General features: G+C 30.7%; 2 protein-coding genes across 2 annotated transcripts; both read left to right on the forward strand.

Moving 5' to 3' along the window:
* Positions 1–9,237: 9,237 nt before the first annotated feature.
* On the forward strand, positions 9,238–10,634 carry LOC124942794 (codeine O-demethylase-like). The gene is made up of 4 exons (XM_047483350.1): positions 9,238–9,529; positions 9,639–9,886; positions 9,955–10,282; positions 10,369–10,634. Exons 1-4 carry the CDS (start codon positions 9,257–9,259, stop codon positions 10,618–10,620), a joined length of 1,101 nt encoding a protein of 366 aa, XP_047339306.1. The 5' UTR covers positions 9,238–9,256; the 3' UTR covers positions 10,621–10,634.
* Positions 10,635–13,675: 3,041 nt separating this feature from the next.
* Positions 13,676–16,062, forward strand: LOC124941793 (codeine O-demethylase-like). The gene is made up of 3 exons (XM_047482145.1): positions 13,676–13,991; positions 14,057–14,632; positions 15,791–16,062. Exons 1-3 carry the CDS (start codon positions 13,743–13,745, stop codon positions 16,025–16,027), a joined length of 1,062 nt encoding a protein of 353 aa, XP_047338101.1. The 5' UTR covers positions 13,676–13,742; the 3' UTR covers positions 16,028–16,062.
* The last annotated feature ends 4,277 nt before the right edge of the window (positions 16,063–20,339 follow it).

Genomic DNA, 20,339 nt, shown 5'->3' on the forward strand with positions numbered 1-20,339 from the left:
TTGTTTTTTTAATAAAAAGTTCTTAAAATTCATCTTTAATCTAGAATTTTCTTATCAATATCCTATAATATTTTTTTTATAAGTTTATCGTTATTTTCACAATATTTGTAAATGGTAAATTATAATTTGATATAACTTTGTTTGACGTTACTTACAATTTTCGATAAATACAAATTTCACTACCGTTCAGAATTTTGGATAAAGTTTCTTTCACCAGCATTTTATTGGTTTGCTCGATGAGCTATAAATAGTCCCATTGTTATGAAACTCATATCAATTCGTCTTTCAAACTCTTGGACGATTGTTGGATGATTTTTATTAGAATTCTAATATTTGCAAATATGTATTATTAAACCTCTATTATTTTTTACACATTAATGTCTTATTTGTAACTCTTTATTTGATTTAATAAAAATAATATTTATTAAAAATAATACAAAAATTATGCTACAATTTATTTTGTTTCTTAATTTTTTTATCACGTTTTCTGATTCTTACCTTTTTGGTGCCCCGGTTGTCAACCAATCAAAATCTTTCTAAATATTATATTATTACTAGTTGGTTTTAAAAAAAATATGAAACTCATCCTCGATCCGTTCCTTTCATCGTTCCGTCATTCTTCGTTCCATTAATAACCCAAATTATTTTTTTTCTGCAACGTCAAGATAAATATAAAATTTGAATAGTCATTAACTTTTGGAATTCGATTTATTTAATTTAAAATATAAATATAAAAAATATATTAATAATTAATCATACAAATTCTAAATAACTTATTTTTATTAAATATTATTATGTATCAAAAATATACAATTAATATAATTAATAATTTAAAATTAACAATACATAAATCTAATAATTTTGTTTCACAATAATAATAACATAATTATTTGTTTTAAATAATATACAATTATTATAATTAATAATTTTAAAATAACAGTACACAAATATCTAATAATTTCTTTCTCTTGTGAAACGCTTTATAGGAGAGTGCTCTATAACAACTATAGTGTAAAGCGAGCTTTACAACATTTTAAACTAATTTCAAACTAACGGATCACGCGAAGGGTGTTAATTGTTTCACACTATGTATGAATCGTTTCACAATAGAGCGCTCTCAATAACTATCGTGTAAAGCGCTTTACAAGAGGGTTGTAGTAAAACTTAATAATAACATAATATTTTTCTGCTCCTCAGTTCATATTTCTCCCCACTTTCTCTCTTAGACGATTTATGATTTTTAACCCTATTTTACATGAGAAGTGATAGAGAGAGGGAATTTGGTGAGGGAATGACTTGGCATCACCTTCATTGGTTGGAAAATGTAAAAATGGGAGGAAAGAGAGAAAAGAGAGAAATTATTTAATTTTTTCAGCGAATAAGATTACGCCAAGTCATTCCCTCACCAAATTCCCTCACCTAATCATTTCTCATTTTACATCTTGATTTTTCGTCGAAAACAACCTTCTTATCTCGCTAAAATGGTACATTTTTAACATTATTTGCGCAAAATAAAACCCTATTTTGGTTGAATTTAGAAAATTATCTTGATTGTTTTGCTAATATTTAGGAAACAAACAATAAAATCGTTGCGGTATCCAATAAAGAAATCGTCGCGGTATCCAACAACGAAATTCATGTGCTATCCAACATCGACGAAAATAATGTGAGGTAACGTATTTGATTAATATTGTGATTTTAGTATTTCAAGTTCATAATGATGGTTGTTGTATAGCGCGCTTCACAAGAAAAAGAATGATATTTTGTAGTTATGTAGAGTTATAAAAAAACAATATCAAAGGAAGATGAAAATTCAATCTTAGTCTACTCCTCAAAATGTTGAATCATCGAAAAATGTAGAAGGCTTAACTCTACTCGCTTATTGTGCAACTACCAAATCTAAAATTTGTTGATGGAATTTGGGTTCCATTTGGATGACTAAAAATAGTTAGAATATGGTTAGGTCAAAAACTAGAAAAACAACGGACCTTACTGTTGTAGCAGGCTAGCAATGCCCTAAAAGATCCTCCGACGTAAAACTCGCTTCCTATAAAGCGCTTTACACGATAGTTGACGCTTTGTAGGAGAGTGTCAACATCCATGCTCAAACGTTCATTCTAATGTTGTGGAGTTCATACTGTAGCAATTGTTGATATTGAAATTAAAAACTAAAACAACAAAACAATTAAACAATTGTTAGTAAATAATGGCTTTAAATGAATACCATAATTATTATAGCTTGGTTAATAGTGAAATACAAGGTTTTAAAGTACATGGTCTATAGACACCCCATTTTTATACCCTAGATACCTAATAAAAAAACCGACCCGAAATAATACTCATGATTATTTATTGAACCGGGAAAATAAAAATAGAAACACCTCGTGGAAAACCAACCCAAAAAAGCTTAAAAAATAACGATCCAAAGGTCGAATTTCATAACGACTCTGTTTTCCCAACCCGTGACACATTCATGTTGTACGTTTTGAAAAATCTTGAATTTTGAGTGTAATATTACTATTTGCGAATTTGTGCAGAAAATGCTCGAAAAGAGAGAAAATAAGAGAACGGGTCAATCCGAGTCAACCTGTCAACCGACGAGTCAACCCGGGTCAAAGAGGGATCAAGCACGTGTGTCGAGAAGAAGTGGAAAAGAGTAGTCTGGTCTTCTAAAGTGGGAAAATCGGATTATTTGAAAAGTGGGTTATTTGAAAAGGGGATTATTGGAAAAGAAAATCAAGAATCCTTAAGTTTGAAGTCCCCATTGAGCTTCCATTGGAACCCTAGACTTCATGAATTTATCCCGACCTCAATACTGGATTAAGTTCAATGATCTTGGATGTTTTGAAAATAGAAATTAGTCCTCTTTCATATGGTGTAGCCCAATCTCCCATTGGTGCCCTATATCTAGACGAAATCCGGTCATGAGTGGAAGGTGTTTTAGAAAGGTTTAAATCAAACACCCTTTCACTTAAAAATTCGTAACTTGATCTGTGTTTGATGGTTTTGAACAACTCAAGATGGGTTGGAAATATAACTCGCATATCTTTCCAATGGTACCATCCCTGAACCGTGATTTGAAGGTTAAGGCCCTCATTCGATATGTACAAGGGAAATAGTACTACCGATTCAAATCCTGGGAGCTAGTTGAAACTATGCCACACTTCCAAGCATCATAAATTTTGAATCAATGATCCATTTCGAATGTATTGGCTACTGTTGAAAAGCTCTTTGAATCAGCTTTCCAATTATATCAAACAGCTCTCCCAGATTGCCCGTAGTAAAGCTGGTACAAGAACCGAAAGGATAAATAGTTAAAGACTTTGAAAACTCATAACTCGAGATACGAATGACTATTTGGGTTAATTAAAAAAGGAGGTTCATGCTTATTTTGTTGGGAATTTGTCATAAAAATTTCAAGGTCATTGGATCCATGATGCGATTGGGGTGATTCATTTAATGTGTAGGTGCAAAGAAAAAACTGGAAAAGGGGAAAAACGGAAAGGAAAAGGGAAATATATATATATATATATTATTCCAAGTGTACCCTCGACTTTATTCCCTAATTCCATATAGACACCTGTAATCAAAAGAACAAAGGGGGATCGATCCATTGAAGAAAAGGAGGGGGGCAGTTTTCAATTCTGGAGGGAGATCGGTAGTTCGGTTTTTGGAGAGAAAAATAGTGGTTACTAAGTCAATTTTGATAGTTCCATTCCAACTGAAGGGATTCCAGTGTTGTTCCTTCGATTAAGAAGCAGGATTCAATAGAGAAGAAAGAATAAGTAGTTGCAGCAAACTCATACGAAGAACTAGCGCAAATTCCGGCCGAAGCTTCCGCGCTTCCAATCGATTTGATTCTTCTGTTCATTTCATCGCTTCTTTGCTATTCAGGTAATCTTTATACAATGTAATTCTTGAATACTTGATTGGAGGCACCAGTTATGAACACTGATGCCGATTGGTATTTAAGTAGGACTGCAAATGAGTCAAGCCGCTCGTGAGCTACTCGCGAGCCGCTCGATCAAAGCTCGACTTGAGTTTGACTTTAATCGAGTTCGAGCCGAGCTCGAGCCGGCTCGTTTAATATTCGAGCCGAACTCGAGCTCATATAATGTTTGCTCGATGGCTTGTCGAGCTTTTTTGAGTCTGATAGTATAATATATTTTTTATTTATTTTTAATATTAAAATTTAAAACAATATTTTTTCTCTTTCCTCCTCTCTTTTCAAAGCCCATATAATTGTCCAATCCATATTATTATATTATATTATCTAAAGTAAAACCCTAATTTCAATCTACATAACTCTTCATCTTTTTTTTCTTCTCTCATTTCCGTCTTCACAATTTCTTCTTCTTCATCGCCATTTCATCTTCTTCTTCAAGCATTTCATCTTCTTCTTATTCTTTTTCACCATTTCATCTTCTTTTTCTTTTTTCATCCTTGTTATTTCTTTCACTCATTGATAATAGGTTGATTCCATTTTTCATATTATCTTTCATCTATAATATTTCTCTCATTCATTCACAAGTCTTACAGGTAATTAAAATCTATCTATTTTTACTTCTACTATAGATAACTTTGATTTCCTTATGTATGATGAGAAATTAATGCTTATAAGATGAATATAGAAAAACACTAATATTATATATATATATATATATATATATAAGCATGAAATTATATTAGAGGTTGGATAAATATAAAAACATTATTATATATAATGATTTTCAATTTATATCAGGGTTTATATAAAATGATTTTCAATTTATATTATGAATTTATATTATGGTTGGATTAATGATAGAAAAATGCGTAAATAAAGATATTATAATTAGTATATAATATCGAAGGAGATAACAGTTGTTAATATATTATATATAATAAAAATTTTAAAAAAATGTTAGTATATATTTGATGAGAAATGATTAGGTGAGGGAATTTGGTGAGGGAATTTGATAAGGGAATGACGTGACATAATTTTATTCGCTAAAAAAATCAAATAATTTCTGTCTTTTTTCTCATTTTCCAACCAATGAAGTGATGTCACGTCATTCCCTCACCTTCCCTCACGTCATTCCCTCACTCTATCACTCCTCATATTTTATATATTATATGAAGGGATAAAAAAATTATAGTATATATATTATATATAATATGTTGAGAGAAAAAATGAATTTATAAGATTAATAGTATATTATAATATATATATATAAATATATATATATATATATATATATATATAAAATAAGTAAATTCTAGCTATAAATAAGATTATAAATTTTTTTTTCCAGTATTTACTCCTTAATATATAAGTTAAATTTTAGATATTTTTTAACATGTATTTTTATATTAATTATTTTTAAGCTTAAACATTTCGTATTATTGACGGCAGGTAAGTACGTATGTTATGTTTGAAGAACAGACTTAAAAAAGATTAATACATTGATTGTTCAAACAATTTATATTATTTTGTACTTTAATTTTGAAATTTTATATTTTAGAATTTTGATTAGTATTAGTGGTTTGATATTTTTAAAGTTTGGAATTTGGACTATTATTTTTTAATTTTTGAATATTTATTATTGTTTAATATATTATTTTGAAATATAATGTTTTAAATGTTGAATGTTTATGAAAGTTTGATATTTTCATTTTGAAAATAAATTTGGGTTTGGGTTTGGGTTGAATTTGAGCTCGAGTTCGAGCTTGAGTTTGAAAATTTAATTTTAGTTCAAACTTTTCGAGTCGAGCCGAGCTTGTAGGTTAATAGTCGAGCTCGAGTTCGAGCTCAAATTTATAAACTCGTTCGAGCTCGAGTTCGAGTCGAGCTAATAAATACTAAATCGAGTCGAGCTCGAGCTCAAGCTGGTTCGAGCTCGACTCGGCTCATTTGCAGCTCTATATTTGAGTTTGCTTGATTCGTTGTTGCTGTAATCTGTTCAAATTGTGTTCATAACTTGCATTGGTTGTAGGCTTAATTCAACCCACTTGACAGTTGTTTGAGATTAGAATTGTTTAGGACATCGAATAGATTAGGAATTTCTTTGCTTCAGTTCAACAATTTCAACACATTTGAAACTGTTGAATATTGATTTGCTGAAATGAAGAACACGCAAAAGGATTTTTGTTCATGTTCTTCATTTGGTGTGGTTGTTTGTGGACAATCTGATTTGCAAATGGATCCCCAACGTACGACGGTAGTTGCAAAGGACCGGCGGACCGATACAACTCACCTGACCGCGACTTGGGAACAGGCGGAGATCCAGTAGTTCTTCGAAGGCGTCGTGGCTTGGTGGAGGAGCTGCGAGTTGAGCGGTTTGGATTTAGGGTTAGTTAGACATAGATGGCGAACCTCCGTGGGGAGCAGGCAGAGCTCCAGGCAAACCGAGCAAATTGTCGCGAAGAGATCTTCGAATGGAGGATGGTCGCAGGTGCAGGACGCCGGAGAAGATGTCGGAGAAATCGCCGGAGGAGGAGAGCATAGGGCCGACTGGAGTTCTGATTTCTTTTGTTATATTTCATTTACTTCAACTTCTGTTGAAGTCGCAAAGAGGTCCCTGGACCTCTTTTATTTTTAAATAAGCCTAAGAACTTTAATTTCGAATTAATTTATTAATTTGAAATTAAAGTAGGTCACTGATCTCTTCCTGATGTTTTAATTGGACCCTTAAACTTTCTTTTTTCTTTTATCTTAATTTAAACTTAAAAAAAAACCAAAAATAAAATAAACCTAAGGTCTTGTTTGTTTTTCAGCTTTCACAAACAACTTTAAATGAGGATTCAAACGTCCAAACCACTTTCAAATTTTCTCAAATTTTCCCAACAATTCAAAAGTATTATTTTCTTCAAAAAATATTTTTTCTTGGAATTTTTTGGGACCCGTTTGGAAAAACGTCTATCTTCGTAGTGTCATGTCGGGAGTTCTATAACTCCGAAAATTCTAAACTCGATTCTTATGAGCTTCTAATAATATTTTTGACCATCATATGATTTTTTTTGGAAATTTTGGGAATTATTTTTTAAAATGATTCGTTTTAATGTGTTGTGCTCGGAGTTCTCCGTAAACTCTGAAAATTTTAAAATGGGAAACACTTGGGACCTTGGGTTATTTCATCATTTTCTCTCCTTTGTCCAAAGAGCATAAGATTTCCAATCTTCAACCCGAACCTTCGTCCCTGTTGTTTGCACTCGTATGTCCTCTCTCGGGAATCGTAACTTATTTTTCCATGAGAATTTTACTCTATGCTCTTCAATGCTTTTCAGTGCTTCAATGTTTTTCAATGTTTTATCTTTGTCAAGCACCCCATGAATGGGACCAGCCCCTTGCAAAATGATTAAGATTTTCTCACACAAGCAAAAGAGTTCTGAACTCAGAACGAAAACGTAACAATCCTTCAAATATCAACTGGCCAATTACTTAGGAGTAGAGACTGTCTGTAAAGACAGGCGTATAGGACATAGCGACGTAGGCCCTTTCCTAATACGTAACCAAACACCGAACTCTTAAAATAATCTCTGATTTTTCTTTTTTTTTAGTTTCTTTGGGAAGTAAACTAAAGTGGCGACTCTCAAGTCAATTAGATCTATACATTCGCGAGTGTATCGATTTAAAACCTGTACGGGCCAATTCAATTCAAAAAATGGAGTGTACGCCAATTAAATAAAGGGCATACACGTCAGAAAATGAAAAGGAAGCGAAACGAAATGAACGCGTACACGGTCGGACCGCCGGTCCTACCAGTCAGACCGCGAAACGGGTGATTAACCGTATCGGTTTCTGGCCTCAATATATGCACCTTACGAACCAGTCAAGATCTGGTTCGATCGGAAGGTTCGGACGAAAAACTGATTTTGAAATTCCCGATTAGAAATGTTAGTTCAATTTTATTCATTTTCTCTCTCCAAACTCCTAAATTTCTATTCCTCTTCTTCCTCGACTTCTGATCATTCCAGGTACTTCAGATTTGTAAATCATTTACTGGATTCCATTTTCACAGTTTGTTTTGATTATATGAGTTCAATCTGTAAGAGGGAAATGAGATAAAATACGTTCGATTCTTTCAATTGCTTGTCTTATTAATAATATTACTTCTGATGTTGATTCCCTCTATACATTAAAAATTGTCGGTAGTGTTCTTGAATCCGACTCAGTTCGTTATGCTTGTTATACTGTATCCACCTTTTGATAGGTCCCTAAAGAAGAGGGGAAAAGTATCAAAAGATAAAGAAGAGGATCCTGTCAAGATTTTCTCAGGAAGATGAAGAAGAAATACTAATACCCGATCTAACCGGTGGTTCATCCGGTTGGACCTATCGAACCGGAATTTGTCAAAAACAACCGGTTTGATCACCGGAACGGTTTTCAAAACCTTGGTGAAATACCGTAATTATTATTGTTTGGCTTGTTTTTCTTGTTTTTTTATTATCCTTAAATTCTTCTATAAGTCACCTTTCAATCTCTTATCAGAGTATGTTTTCTTCTATTATTTAATTCCCTTAATTATCATTCACGATCTTATATTAGCTCAAAAAAATGTCATTAACATCTCTATAAGTGTCATCCCTTTCTGCAGCCTTCGTATTCAAATGCATAAACAATGTACACAATTCTTTGTATCGCTTATTTTGAAGTTCTTTTGGATCAAAAGTACTAATGTTCACCATTGAATTTGTAACTACAAAATATCCATTTTGTAGTTCGAGTTCACCTTCTTAATATGAACTCAATAGGAATCTTCACGATGTTTCTCATCGTAAATATCTTCCGAATATGAGAACATAAATTCCCATTAAAATCAAATTTCCAATAGTTACACTCAATTTTTTCACAACTTTTATCAACAATAACTATTTGACAGTATTTTTTTGTGTGTGTATCAACGTACTCAACAATTTCAACTATGTTGTGAGACATAAACTATTATCGTTCGAAAGACTTGAATGTCTCATAGTGTAAATATTATTTGCATCCTTAAGAGCTCAATTGGTAAATTCAGTGGTAGTGATGATGCATAAATAACTAAACATGGAAAATAATATATATAAATAAATATTATCAAATATGTAATAAAACTGTTACCAGTTTAAAATATTCAAATTTTGACAATCAGAATTATTTGAAAAATATAGTTAACAGTTTCCACCTTGAGTGAGCTTTATCACAAAACCCCTATAAAACCGTCTTTAAACTACTTCATGTGAAATACACATCTTCTTCTTCTTCCTTCTTTTTCATCTCAAATCTCTAGGTAATATGGCTACTAGTATTGAATGTTCCAATCACTCAGAGACTGTAATAACCAAGAGCGTCAAGGAAATGTCCATTAATGGCGATGATCCACCTTCTACATACCTAGTGAGAGAATCTAAGTTCGGTTCCATTGACACATCTGCCCCTACGGCTACAATTCCAGTAATTGACCTCAGTCTCTTCTACTCTTCTTCTTCTTCATCATCAACTTCACCAGCCGAATCCAACGAGCTAGACAAGCTCAGATCAGCCCTCACCTCATGGGGCTGCTTTCAGGTTTAACTCATTCCCTGTTAAATCAGTTTCAGATCCAGATTCATATATAGAAGATCTCTATCTATGATTCAATTTTATATTTCATTCTCAACTTTGAGTATTAATGCAGCTAACAGGTCATGGAATGTCCAAAGAATTCCTCGAGAAAGTACGCGGAATCACGAAAGGATTCTTCGCGAATCCTGAAGAAGAGAAGAAGAAATCAGGTCGTCAAGCTGGAAGTGCAGAAGGATATGGAACTGATAGAGTTGTCTCAGATAATCAAATCCTCGACTGGTGCGATCGTCTCTCTCTACGGATCTTCCCCGAAGATCAGAGGAAATTGAATCTCTGGCCAAATCATCCAGAAAATTTCAGGTATTCATTCATCAATTCAATTCTAAGAAGCGGTTATTAGACTTTCTCCACCGTAATTCTTTTCACAGCGAGACTCTAGAAGAATACGGGAAGAACATAAAGTCAATCGCTACTCTTCTATTCACGGCGATGGCTAAATCGCTAAATTTGGAAACCGATTCCTTCTCGGAGAAATTCAGCGGAAGATCGATCTTGCAAGCACGTCTCATCCTGTATCCGCCTTGTCCGAGGCCAGATCAAGTGTTTGGATTGAAAGCTCATTCTGATAGATCTGGTGTCACCATTTTACTGCAAGACAGAGAAGTGGAAGGTTTACAAGTTCGTAAAGACGATGAATGGTTCACAGTGCCTATAATTCCTGATGCATTGTTCGTCAACCTTGGAGATCAAATGCAGGTTCTAATGATTATTATTATTCGTATTAGATTTGGAATTTTGAATGAAGAATTGATGTGAATTTCTTCTTGTAATGATGATTGAAGATAATGAGTAATGGGATATTCAAAAGTCCGATGCATCGGGTGGTTACGAATAACTATAGAGAGAAGATATCGGTTGCTTTGTTTAACGAACCGGAACCGGAGAAGGAGATCGGGCCTGTGGATGGATTGATCGATGAAGATCGGCCGAGATTATACAGGAATGTGAAGAACTATGCTGTTTTTAACTATGAATGCTTTCAGAAAGGTGTGGTCGCCATTGAAGAAGTTAGGGTTTATGAAGATGGTGCATAAATAACTAAACTTCAAATATGTAATAAATCTGTTTGGAAATGGAATAAATATTTAAAGTCTTTAAATTATGTTTAGTCAATAGGTTTTTTAGTCTCGAATCTTTTTTAAGTTGGTGATCATTTGTTAATTATATTTTTTAATTGTGTTGGAAATCTTTACTCGAGTCTATGTCATTCTAATTCTAACTCAATTTGATCTTTTATGTCATTCTAATTCTAACTCAATTTGATCTTTTTATATGAATGAACTATTACATATATTCTCACATGATTTGTATGAATTTATTTATCACTATTTCAGTAATATATGTAAATTGTCTATTTTTATTTAGTATATCTTTTTTCGGTCCTCGAATAAAGATAATTTTAACTACCGTCAATATTGGTAGAAATTCTTTTATTGTTTTATTCGGCTTACTCTACTTCAACCGTCAATCATTCAAGAACACAATTAAGTTTGACTTGGAATGAATTTCGCATTATCGTTATATTTTCTGATTAAGAGTTTTATTTTTATAATTTTGTATGTAATTTGATCTTATTATATTATTTATTAATTAATTTCTCATATAACTCATATTTAAATTTATTAAGAATTAATTTTTTATAATAAAAAAGAAAAAAAAATTTACAATCATATATATTAAGCTAAACTCAAATTGAATTTTTTATCCTCAAGCAAGATCATTATAGTAATATTTATTTATTTATTTATTTAAGAAAAGTAGATCTCAAAAAATCCAACCTCTCTTACTCTCATCACTTATTTCTTGAAATGCCGTCAAAAGAGTATATTATAATCACCGAGAACATGGGTTAATTATCTCTATGTAATAAAGTTTTATTTAAAAAACATTCACTAAATTCATTAAATATTTGACTTAATAGATTCAAATATTTTAAATAATTAAATTAAATGTTAAATAATACTCTACTAAATTAGCTTTTAGATATAGTTGTAAAATATGATTCTAATTTTTTTAATTTAATAAATAAATACTAAATAATAAAGAAGAAAATAATTTCATCAAATTGTTCCGATGAAAAGAATTGATTGACCTAGGAGATTAAAAATCACGAGGGACAATGACTATGAATGATAAACTTATTATTTTTATTTAAAATAAATAAAGAAAAAATTGTTCTTTGCAAGAAGATAAGGAGGGAAAGCCGGAGTGTTCAATTTGTTTACTCTCTCCTAGGTCTGTTTGTCCTTGAAGATTAACTTAAATAGTATTCAAATGAAGACAAAAATCCTGTTTTTTATACTAATTGTCGGTTGATTCCATTCAATCCTATGAATAATGTAATTTTTTTATTATAAGAAATAGATACAAACTTATATTATATACAATTGTGGTACAATACTTTTTTGTTATAATGTGAAGTCAATTGAATCTTTATCACGTTGGTTGTCTTACATCTAAACATAAAGAATTTTGTTTTTATTTAATACAAGAAAATCTAAATTGAATTATATGACAAAATCTAAGTAAAAAAAAGTTTAAAAAAATAATTAAATTTTAATAAATTTTTAGATGTTATATAAAACATTTTTTACTAATTATTTTTTATCAAACATATTTTTTTTTTTTTTTAAATGTCACATACAAAATAAGCTCAATAAAAAAGTTTCTAAATGAGACCAATAATATGAGTGTATAATTTTGTGACTAAATATTACACATATGACATACCAAATATTAAATAAAGAATGTTGTTAGTATATCACTAATAACAAATAGAGGGATTGCCATTATTATTATTTTCTTTTATTTTTATTTTTTTTTGTATAAGAGTCAACAACTTAACATTTAAGATTTTCACTTCATGTTTCATTTTAGTATAATTTATACTGCCATAGTTTTTCACCTTATATATTTTAATATGATAAATAAATAAATACATTTATGATCTTAATATATTTATTTGGGTTTATTAGTGTTGGAACGAAAATATAAATACATCACTAATTAATTATGGGTCAAAAAAAATATTCATATTTATATACTAACATGGATTAAGTGTAAGTATAATTATTCATCACTCAGTTTATCTACAACTTAAATTTTTGTTTTTTTTCAGATGAACAAATTTTCAAAGTACTAAATAATTTTAGATTATGTTAGATGAGACTCTAATTTTCATAATTTAAGGTTTTTTTTACAAACTTTTTACATTAATATTCTTACATTAATACAGTAGTTTAATTTTTTTAATTTATTTACACTATTTTCTTCGATTTTTTAATATATTTTTACAATTACACATTTATTAAGGTATTCAAATAGTATTAAATAATTTTGAATGTGATTATCTCGAAAAAGCACTTAATTTAAAACACAAATACATCAAAATTGGTAGACAATACTCAATGTTATGTCGTTAGGAAGTTATTTAAAAAATAAATACAAATTTTATTTCTATTCAAAATTTCTCATATATTTTTTTAAATTATACATTTTTGTAGTCACCTAAACCAACTTTAACAAACTAGATTACATAAATCTCGAAACAATACTCAATTTTCAAAATACGTTCAAAACGTCTCTAAATATCATTTCATTTAAAAACGTGAAAAATTAATTAGAAAAACAAAAATAATATGTTAAATAAGATAACACGTTTATCCTTTTAGGAAAATCTTGAAGGACTAAAGTTTGAATAAGTTTTAGGAACTCGTATAGTATAATTCAAATCATAAAAATGACTCTAACTTACAATTGGACAAATTATTTGTAGAAATTATTCTATTTATTATAAAAACTTATTAATATGTTGGTTACATAAATATGCATGCATGAATAGAATGTTTAAAATACAGTTATTTTTGACATAAAATTCATATATAAACATGATATTCTTTTTAAAGAAATATTAGTTGAAAGTTAATAATTCAAAATTCAAAATACTTAGGACTCAGTTTTAAATATTTAAAAGTTCTAGGGATGATTATCTATCTATTCAAAAAAATATTAAAAAATAAATACAGTTTCTAGATTCAACAAAGATAACCGAGCCACCGCATAAATCTTCTTCAATCCTCTGCTTGCTTATTCACATTTTCAAAACAGAGTTTCAGATTTCCAGATTCAATCTCCAAACCAGAACAATCCATCATCCATGGCAGAAATATCTGAATTACCTTCTCCCAAACCAGTACAAGAGCTTCTTAAAGAAGACAACCACGCCACATTAGAAAGATACATCTACAAAGATACATCCAGTACTGAAAGTCAATACGGAGCCATAGATTCATCTGTTCCAATCGCCGATATTCCAGTCATAGATCTTATCAACCTTCTCTCATCTGAAACGGAAAAAGAACTCGCAAATTTCAAATCAGCTCTCCTATCCTGGGGTTGCTTTCAGGTAGATCTAGTTTGTTCATAGTTACTGTTATATTGTTAAAAGAACAGTAACTGATTTGATTTCAGGTAACAAATCATGGAATGACGATCTCATTTCTTAACGAACTGCGACGAGTAGCGAAAGAGTTCTTTCAACTTCCGATTGATGAGAAGAAGAAATGTAACAGAGCAGTTGGTGATATTCATGGATATGGAAATGATATGGTTATTACTGACGATCAAACACTTGATTGGACAGATCGATTGTATCTTTACTTGTTTCCAGAAGATCAGAGAAATCTTAATCTCTGGCCTCAAATTCCTGAATCTTTCAGGGAAGTGTTAGATGAATATGCTGCGAGAATGAAGGATGTTTATGAATCTGTTTTGAGAGCGATTGAGAAAACGTTGAATCTGGAGGAGGATTGTTTATTGAAGATGAATGGTGAAAGAGGGATAATTCATGCTAGGTTTAATTTGTATCCTCCTTGTCCTAAGCCTGATCTGATCCTTGGTTTGAAACCTCATGCTGATGGATCGGCGATTACTGTTGTATTGCCGGATGATGAGGTTGAAGGACTTCAGTTCTTTAAAGATGGGAACTGGTTTAGGGTTCATACTGTTCCTCATGCTCTTCTCATCAATGTTGGCGATCAGATTGAGGTTAGTTAGTCAATTTTTTACGTAAATTATTATTATTTTTTCTTTATTTTTTATGGGTAAGAGTAAAAAATTATATTATATGCCTTAATTTCCATATCTTATTTATATTTGAAAACAATAATTTTCAAACATATCTAGATTTTGGTTTTATTTGGATGATTTAAATGATAAAAATAGCTTATGATAGGGACAACAAATTTTTAGTTTGAATTTGATTTGAGACCATGCAAAATTGATTGAAGCATTTACCGTGGTTTTGTAGATTCGTGGCCTGCCATTTGTGTGCAGAAAAATAAATAAAATAAAAATGTCGGACACAAATCTTTTAAACATTACAATTTTTTCGAAAATAAAATAAAAATGTCGGACAAAAATCTTTTAAACATTACAATTTTTTCGAAAATAAAATAAAAATGTCAAAAATAAAATAAAAATCTCGGACAAAAATCTCTTGAATATTACAAATTTTTCAAAAATAAAAAATAATAATATTTTTTTCTCTCTCATGTAAATTGCCTTTTGGGGACAAAAATCTCCTTAACATTGTTATGTTCGGGACAAAAAATTTCCGAACATGGTCATATTCGGGACAAAATTTTTCCAAACGTGGTCATATTCGGAATAAAAATCTCCCGAATTTGGTCATGTTTGGGATAAAAAATTATCGAATGTGACTATGTTCGGAATAAAAACTATCAAACATGGCCATTTTTTCGAAGGAAAAAAACTCTCCCCTCCCGAACATGGTTATTTTTCGTTATATTAGCATGTCATGTCGGATTTATAATCTTGTTTTCATTATATTAGGAGGTCCGTCTTGTTCATTTTTGGGGCCATGTGCGATCTAAAATTTGGGGCTTAAAACCTAATTTTTTTTTATATTACTACATAAAATTTTTTTGAGAGACCGAGTAAAAATAAACATAAAACCTAATTTTTTTTTATAGTACTGCATAAATTTTTTTTTTGCCTTCTTAATTTTGAGGCCCTAGACGGTGACCCATCTTGCCCACCCTAATAGCTGGCCCTGGAGGTCTTGTTGGATCCTTAGTCTTGTTTTCGTTATAATTTGATCAAATCATTTTTTAAAATAAAATATCCTTAATTTTTTTAAAAATAAAGCATAATAATTGTTTTGTTTATTTAATTAATTTGCAGATATTGACAAATGGGATTTTCAAGAGCCCAGTGCATAGGGTTGTAGCAAACTCAGATAAAGAAAGACTAACTCTAGCAGTTTTCTGCGCTCCAGACCCAGAAAAAGAAATCGAGCCATTAGAGGTATTGGTTAATGAAGAAAGGCCAAAAGCATACAAGAAAGTGACAAATTATCCGGCTATTTATTTTCAATACTATCAGAAAGGAATGAGGCCAATTGACTCTGTCAAGATTTGAACCCAATCCTCCCTTTATCTTTTGAATTTTTGTCATCAATAACAAAAATATTAGTACAACTTTTATTTAATTATTTTTAATTATTTCAGCTGTTTGTTTTCCCTTAAATTAATGTCACCAATTAGGGATAACAAAAGAAGTCCAATGGACCAACTACAGTGAACCATCTTCCACCTGTTTCTTGTTCTCATCTTCTTTGTCTTCATCATCATCGGATAATGGTGCAAATATATTAGCCCTCCCCCGAAGCTGTTCGAAGTCGAAATCAAAAACCATTTCCAGAAAATCCTGCACTTCCTTCTTCTTAGCCATCTCTGCCTCCTCCCTAGCCTTCTTTACCTCTTCAAACTCAGCCTCAGCCTCTTTCACCATTGCCATGGTGATCCTCTCATCAGGTTTGATTGCCAAGCATTCATAGTTCATCACAGCAAACCTTGTGATCTCCTCAGTTGTCTGTTCAGACTTCCACAACCGTCCCAGCGCCATAGCAAATGAGCAGTACTCATTTCTATAGGTGTCCCAGACATCTGGACCCATGACACCAGGTGAACCAGAGTAACGGAGGCACATAGGCAGACCTCCAATATATCCAGCCTTCTCAGCCTTTTCTACATATTTCCCATCTCTAACCAAATGACAGTGCATATCCCAAGTCAGTTTTGGGAATGACTGCATCAGCCTAGGGACAGTCACAGTATCCCTACTGTTCTGTCTCCCAATTTTCACTGAAAAGAAATCCACTGCACTCTTCAGAATCTTCCTGCCGGGGTCACTGGTTCTGTTATATATGTTTGCCCATGTCTTCTTCCCACCAAAGCCTCTCAACAGACCAAAGGCAATCATGGTGTGGAGATGAACAATGGCCTTCTCGTCCTCATTGGCCTTTTTGAGAACATAAGTAACAATCGGTTCTGGGTCAAAGGGCTCTACCTGCTTCTTCAAGGACTTTTTCTTCTTCTCCAACTTCTCCACTTGCTCATGATCATCAGAATTTATGTCGATGCCTTCTACCACCTCCGTCAACTCAAGATCGATGTACAAATTCTTAGACATTTTATCAGCAAGCTGTGAAATATGATCACATACTTATTTTTTTTTTGTGTTAGAGCATGATCGATTGAATCAGTAAGGATAGATTTATACTGTAGATTCACATTCAGTATTCATAATAAATACTGTGACTCTTCGCTTTCTGATGAGGAAAGCATCTATTAAAATACTCGGTACATTAGCAAACAAAATCATGCATTATATAAAAATTAAAATTAAATATGCTAAATAAAATTTAAAATAAAATACATTGTAACGCCAAAAATCATGTTCAATCCTACAAGGTGATAAAATTTAATATATATTATATATATATATACCAAATAAAACTTTGTCTTGCTTTGTATTGGAGCTGAAATATATAATGGAGGTTTTCACACTTCTTCTTATAATTTTTTTTTATTTTATACTTAACATTATTTTCTAATATTTATAATAAATTAACACTTTCTTTTATAAAAATTAATAAAATAAATTAATTCATAATTATAGTATTCTAATTTTAAATATAATTTTATTAAAGTAATTATTATTAATATTTTATTTTATACCAACAATATTTATTTTTTTAAGATACAATATTTATAATAATTCATAAATTTTAGTTAATATATAAATAAAATTTATTTATATAAATTAAAATATAGAGAATTATATATAAAATAATGAAAATCATATAATATTATTATTATTTATTTTAAAACTACATTTATATTATAATTATATATATATATATATATATATATTATTAATTTCAATATAATTAATAATACAAATTACTTATAAAATGAAGATTAAAATAACAATTTATATAAATATAAAAGTAAAATATTATTTTATATTTTTTAATTTTTAATTAGTTTAAAACTATTTTAACAAATAAATGTATTTGTTAGATTTTATTTAGGGGCATAGGGTTGTGACACATATTTATTTGTAGTTATTTATTTTATGTAGGATATAAAATAATAGAGATGTTCTATAAACGAATTTGTACTTCTACATCACATGACCAGCCTGAGTCTTCTCAATCAATTAATGAGTCTACTAATGAGTCTAATGTTACTGATCAAATATACATGGTTAATAAAATATAGCATATCAAAAGATGCATCATTTTGTTTTTGGTGTTATCTTTAAATAAAAAAATGTATCATTGTTAGTATTATTTCTAATTAGTTTTATTTTGTATGTTTTTTTAATTCATTAAAGTCAAATTAAAAAAATAAAATAAAATAAAGGCTCAAAAGAAAACAAACAAGAATTTCAAACTTTTGGGCCAAGTAAAGTAGTGGGCCGGTATTGGGCTACATGTTTTGAAGCTATCCAAAACATGTTGCATTGGTCAGATTTGAGCTCCACCAACATAGAGCATCTTTAAAAGTCGATAACGCTAATATTAATATCTTATTGTATTAAATTTCATTCTCTAATACATAATAAAAATTAATCTCATGTTTTTGCAGAATCGTTTTGAGGCAGTGCCAGAACATATTGAGCATTACCAGAAACAGATAATAAAACATATTAAGGTGGTCTGGGATAGATACCGATGTGATATCAACCGAAATCATGTTAAAGCTCATGATGGGGATATAGAAGCTATCAGAGCACACAAACCGAATGAATATATGGAAAATGATTGTAATTACATTTTGTATCGTCACTTTCTTCGAGACGATTTCCGGGTGAATCTTTAAATTTTAAACTTATACATCATTGTTTATAATGTAACTAAGTATTAATTTATGTTTTCAAAAATAGGTAAAAAATTAACGGAATTCACAAAATTGGAAGAATCTTTGAATGACACATCATGCGGAAAGTGTGTCATTCTCTCAAGTGACAACAAAAATGGTAAGTATATTTAATCAAGAGTAATTATAATATGTTAACTATATTTTGATAATTAACAATATTAACATTTAATCTTCATAGGAGAGGACTACGAGTATAGCGTCATCACACATTGACCTTTTCTACGAGACACATAGTAAAAAAGGAACATGTGACAACTCTACTCTTGTGGTGGATCCTCATATACAAGAGAAAATTGTAAGTTACTTCATATTTCATTTATTTATTAATTTATAATTAACTAATAAACTTTTGTTTCTTTTTGTAGGATGCGATGCGTCATACGCTCGAAAAAATCTCTATATGTCCGATTATGAGCTGACCGAGAACGTTTTTGGACAACAAGGGCACGGGAGGGTCATTGGAATGGGATTCGGCATGAGGCCCACCAAATTCAGAGGAGATTTGTGTGGTGGAAGTCAATCTCAGCGGAAGGAGGAAGAGGTTGAGAAGTTGCGTACTGAATTACAAGAGAAGACTTTGAAAAAAAAAACAATTGGAGGCTGTACTTATTGAGTTAAATAAAGAAGCACTTGAGACTAAAAGAGAAACACAAGAAGCAAAAAAGACAAGCTCTAGAGGCACACAAAAACAAATAGAAATAGAAATGGAAAGACAAACTCTTGAGGCACAAAGACAAATGGAAAGACAAAGGGAATAATTTCAGAACTAGTTGGCGACATTTATGAAGAGATATCCTCCACTTCCACCTCCGGATTAATCTAGTATATGATGCTTTTATATCTTTAAATACTTTGACCGGTATATGAGATAATTGAGATTTTGGTTTATTAGATGATTGTAATTTTGAATGAATTGAGATTTATGTTTATTGGATAATTATATTTTTGGATTATTGGGATTTTGGTATATGAAATTCGGTATTTCTAATTTTTGTATGATTTAAGTCTGAAATTGTTTGGTTTAAAATATGTAATATTCCGTTTATAAACGTTTTATTTAAAAAAAACCTCATTATAGTCGAGAAAATAAATACATTTAGCTCCGAGAGCATTATAAAGGCTCTAGTTAATATGTGAAAGTAGTCTTCGAGAGCGTTAGCGCTGCTATCGGTAAGAGTTTATAATTATCTCCGAGTGCTTTATATGCTCCCGGTTATAAGTTATTTCTGAGAACTTTATATGCCCTCACAAATGTCTTTTTTTTCACCAACAACTTTATCATCGAGACGTTGTGAGAGCGTTAATTACTCTCGATGAATTCTTTCACCAAAAGGCATCTCCGAGAGTTTCTATACTCCTTAAAAAAACAATATTTTACTGGTGAAAGAAGCTTGAAAACAAAATAAATAAGATGAAGATATTATGAGAATCCCTTAAATTGAGCTAAGGAGAGGGGAGTTGAATTAGTGCAAAAGTTTAAGAAAAATGGTGAAAGGAAATGG

Source organism: Impatiens glandulifera, chromosome 6 (genome assembly GCF_907164915.1).
Source record: "Impatiens glandulifera chromosome 6, dImpGla2.1, whole genome shotgun sequence".
In the NCBI taxonomy this organism is placed as follows: domain Eukaryota; kingdom Viridiplantae; phylum Streptophyta; class Magnoliopsida; order Ericales; family Balsaminaceae; genus Impatiens; species Impatiens glandulifera.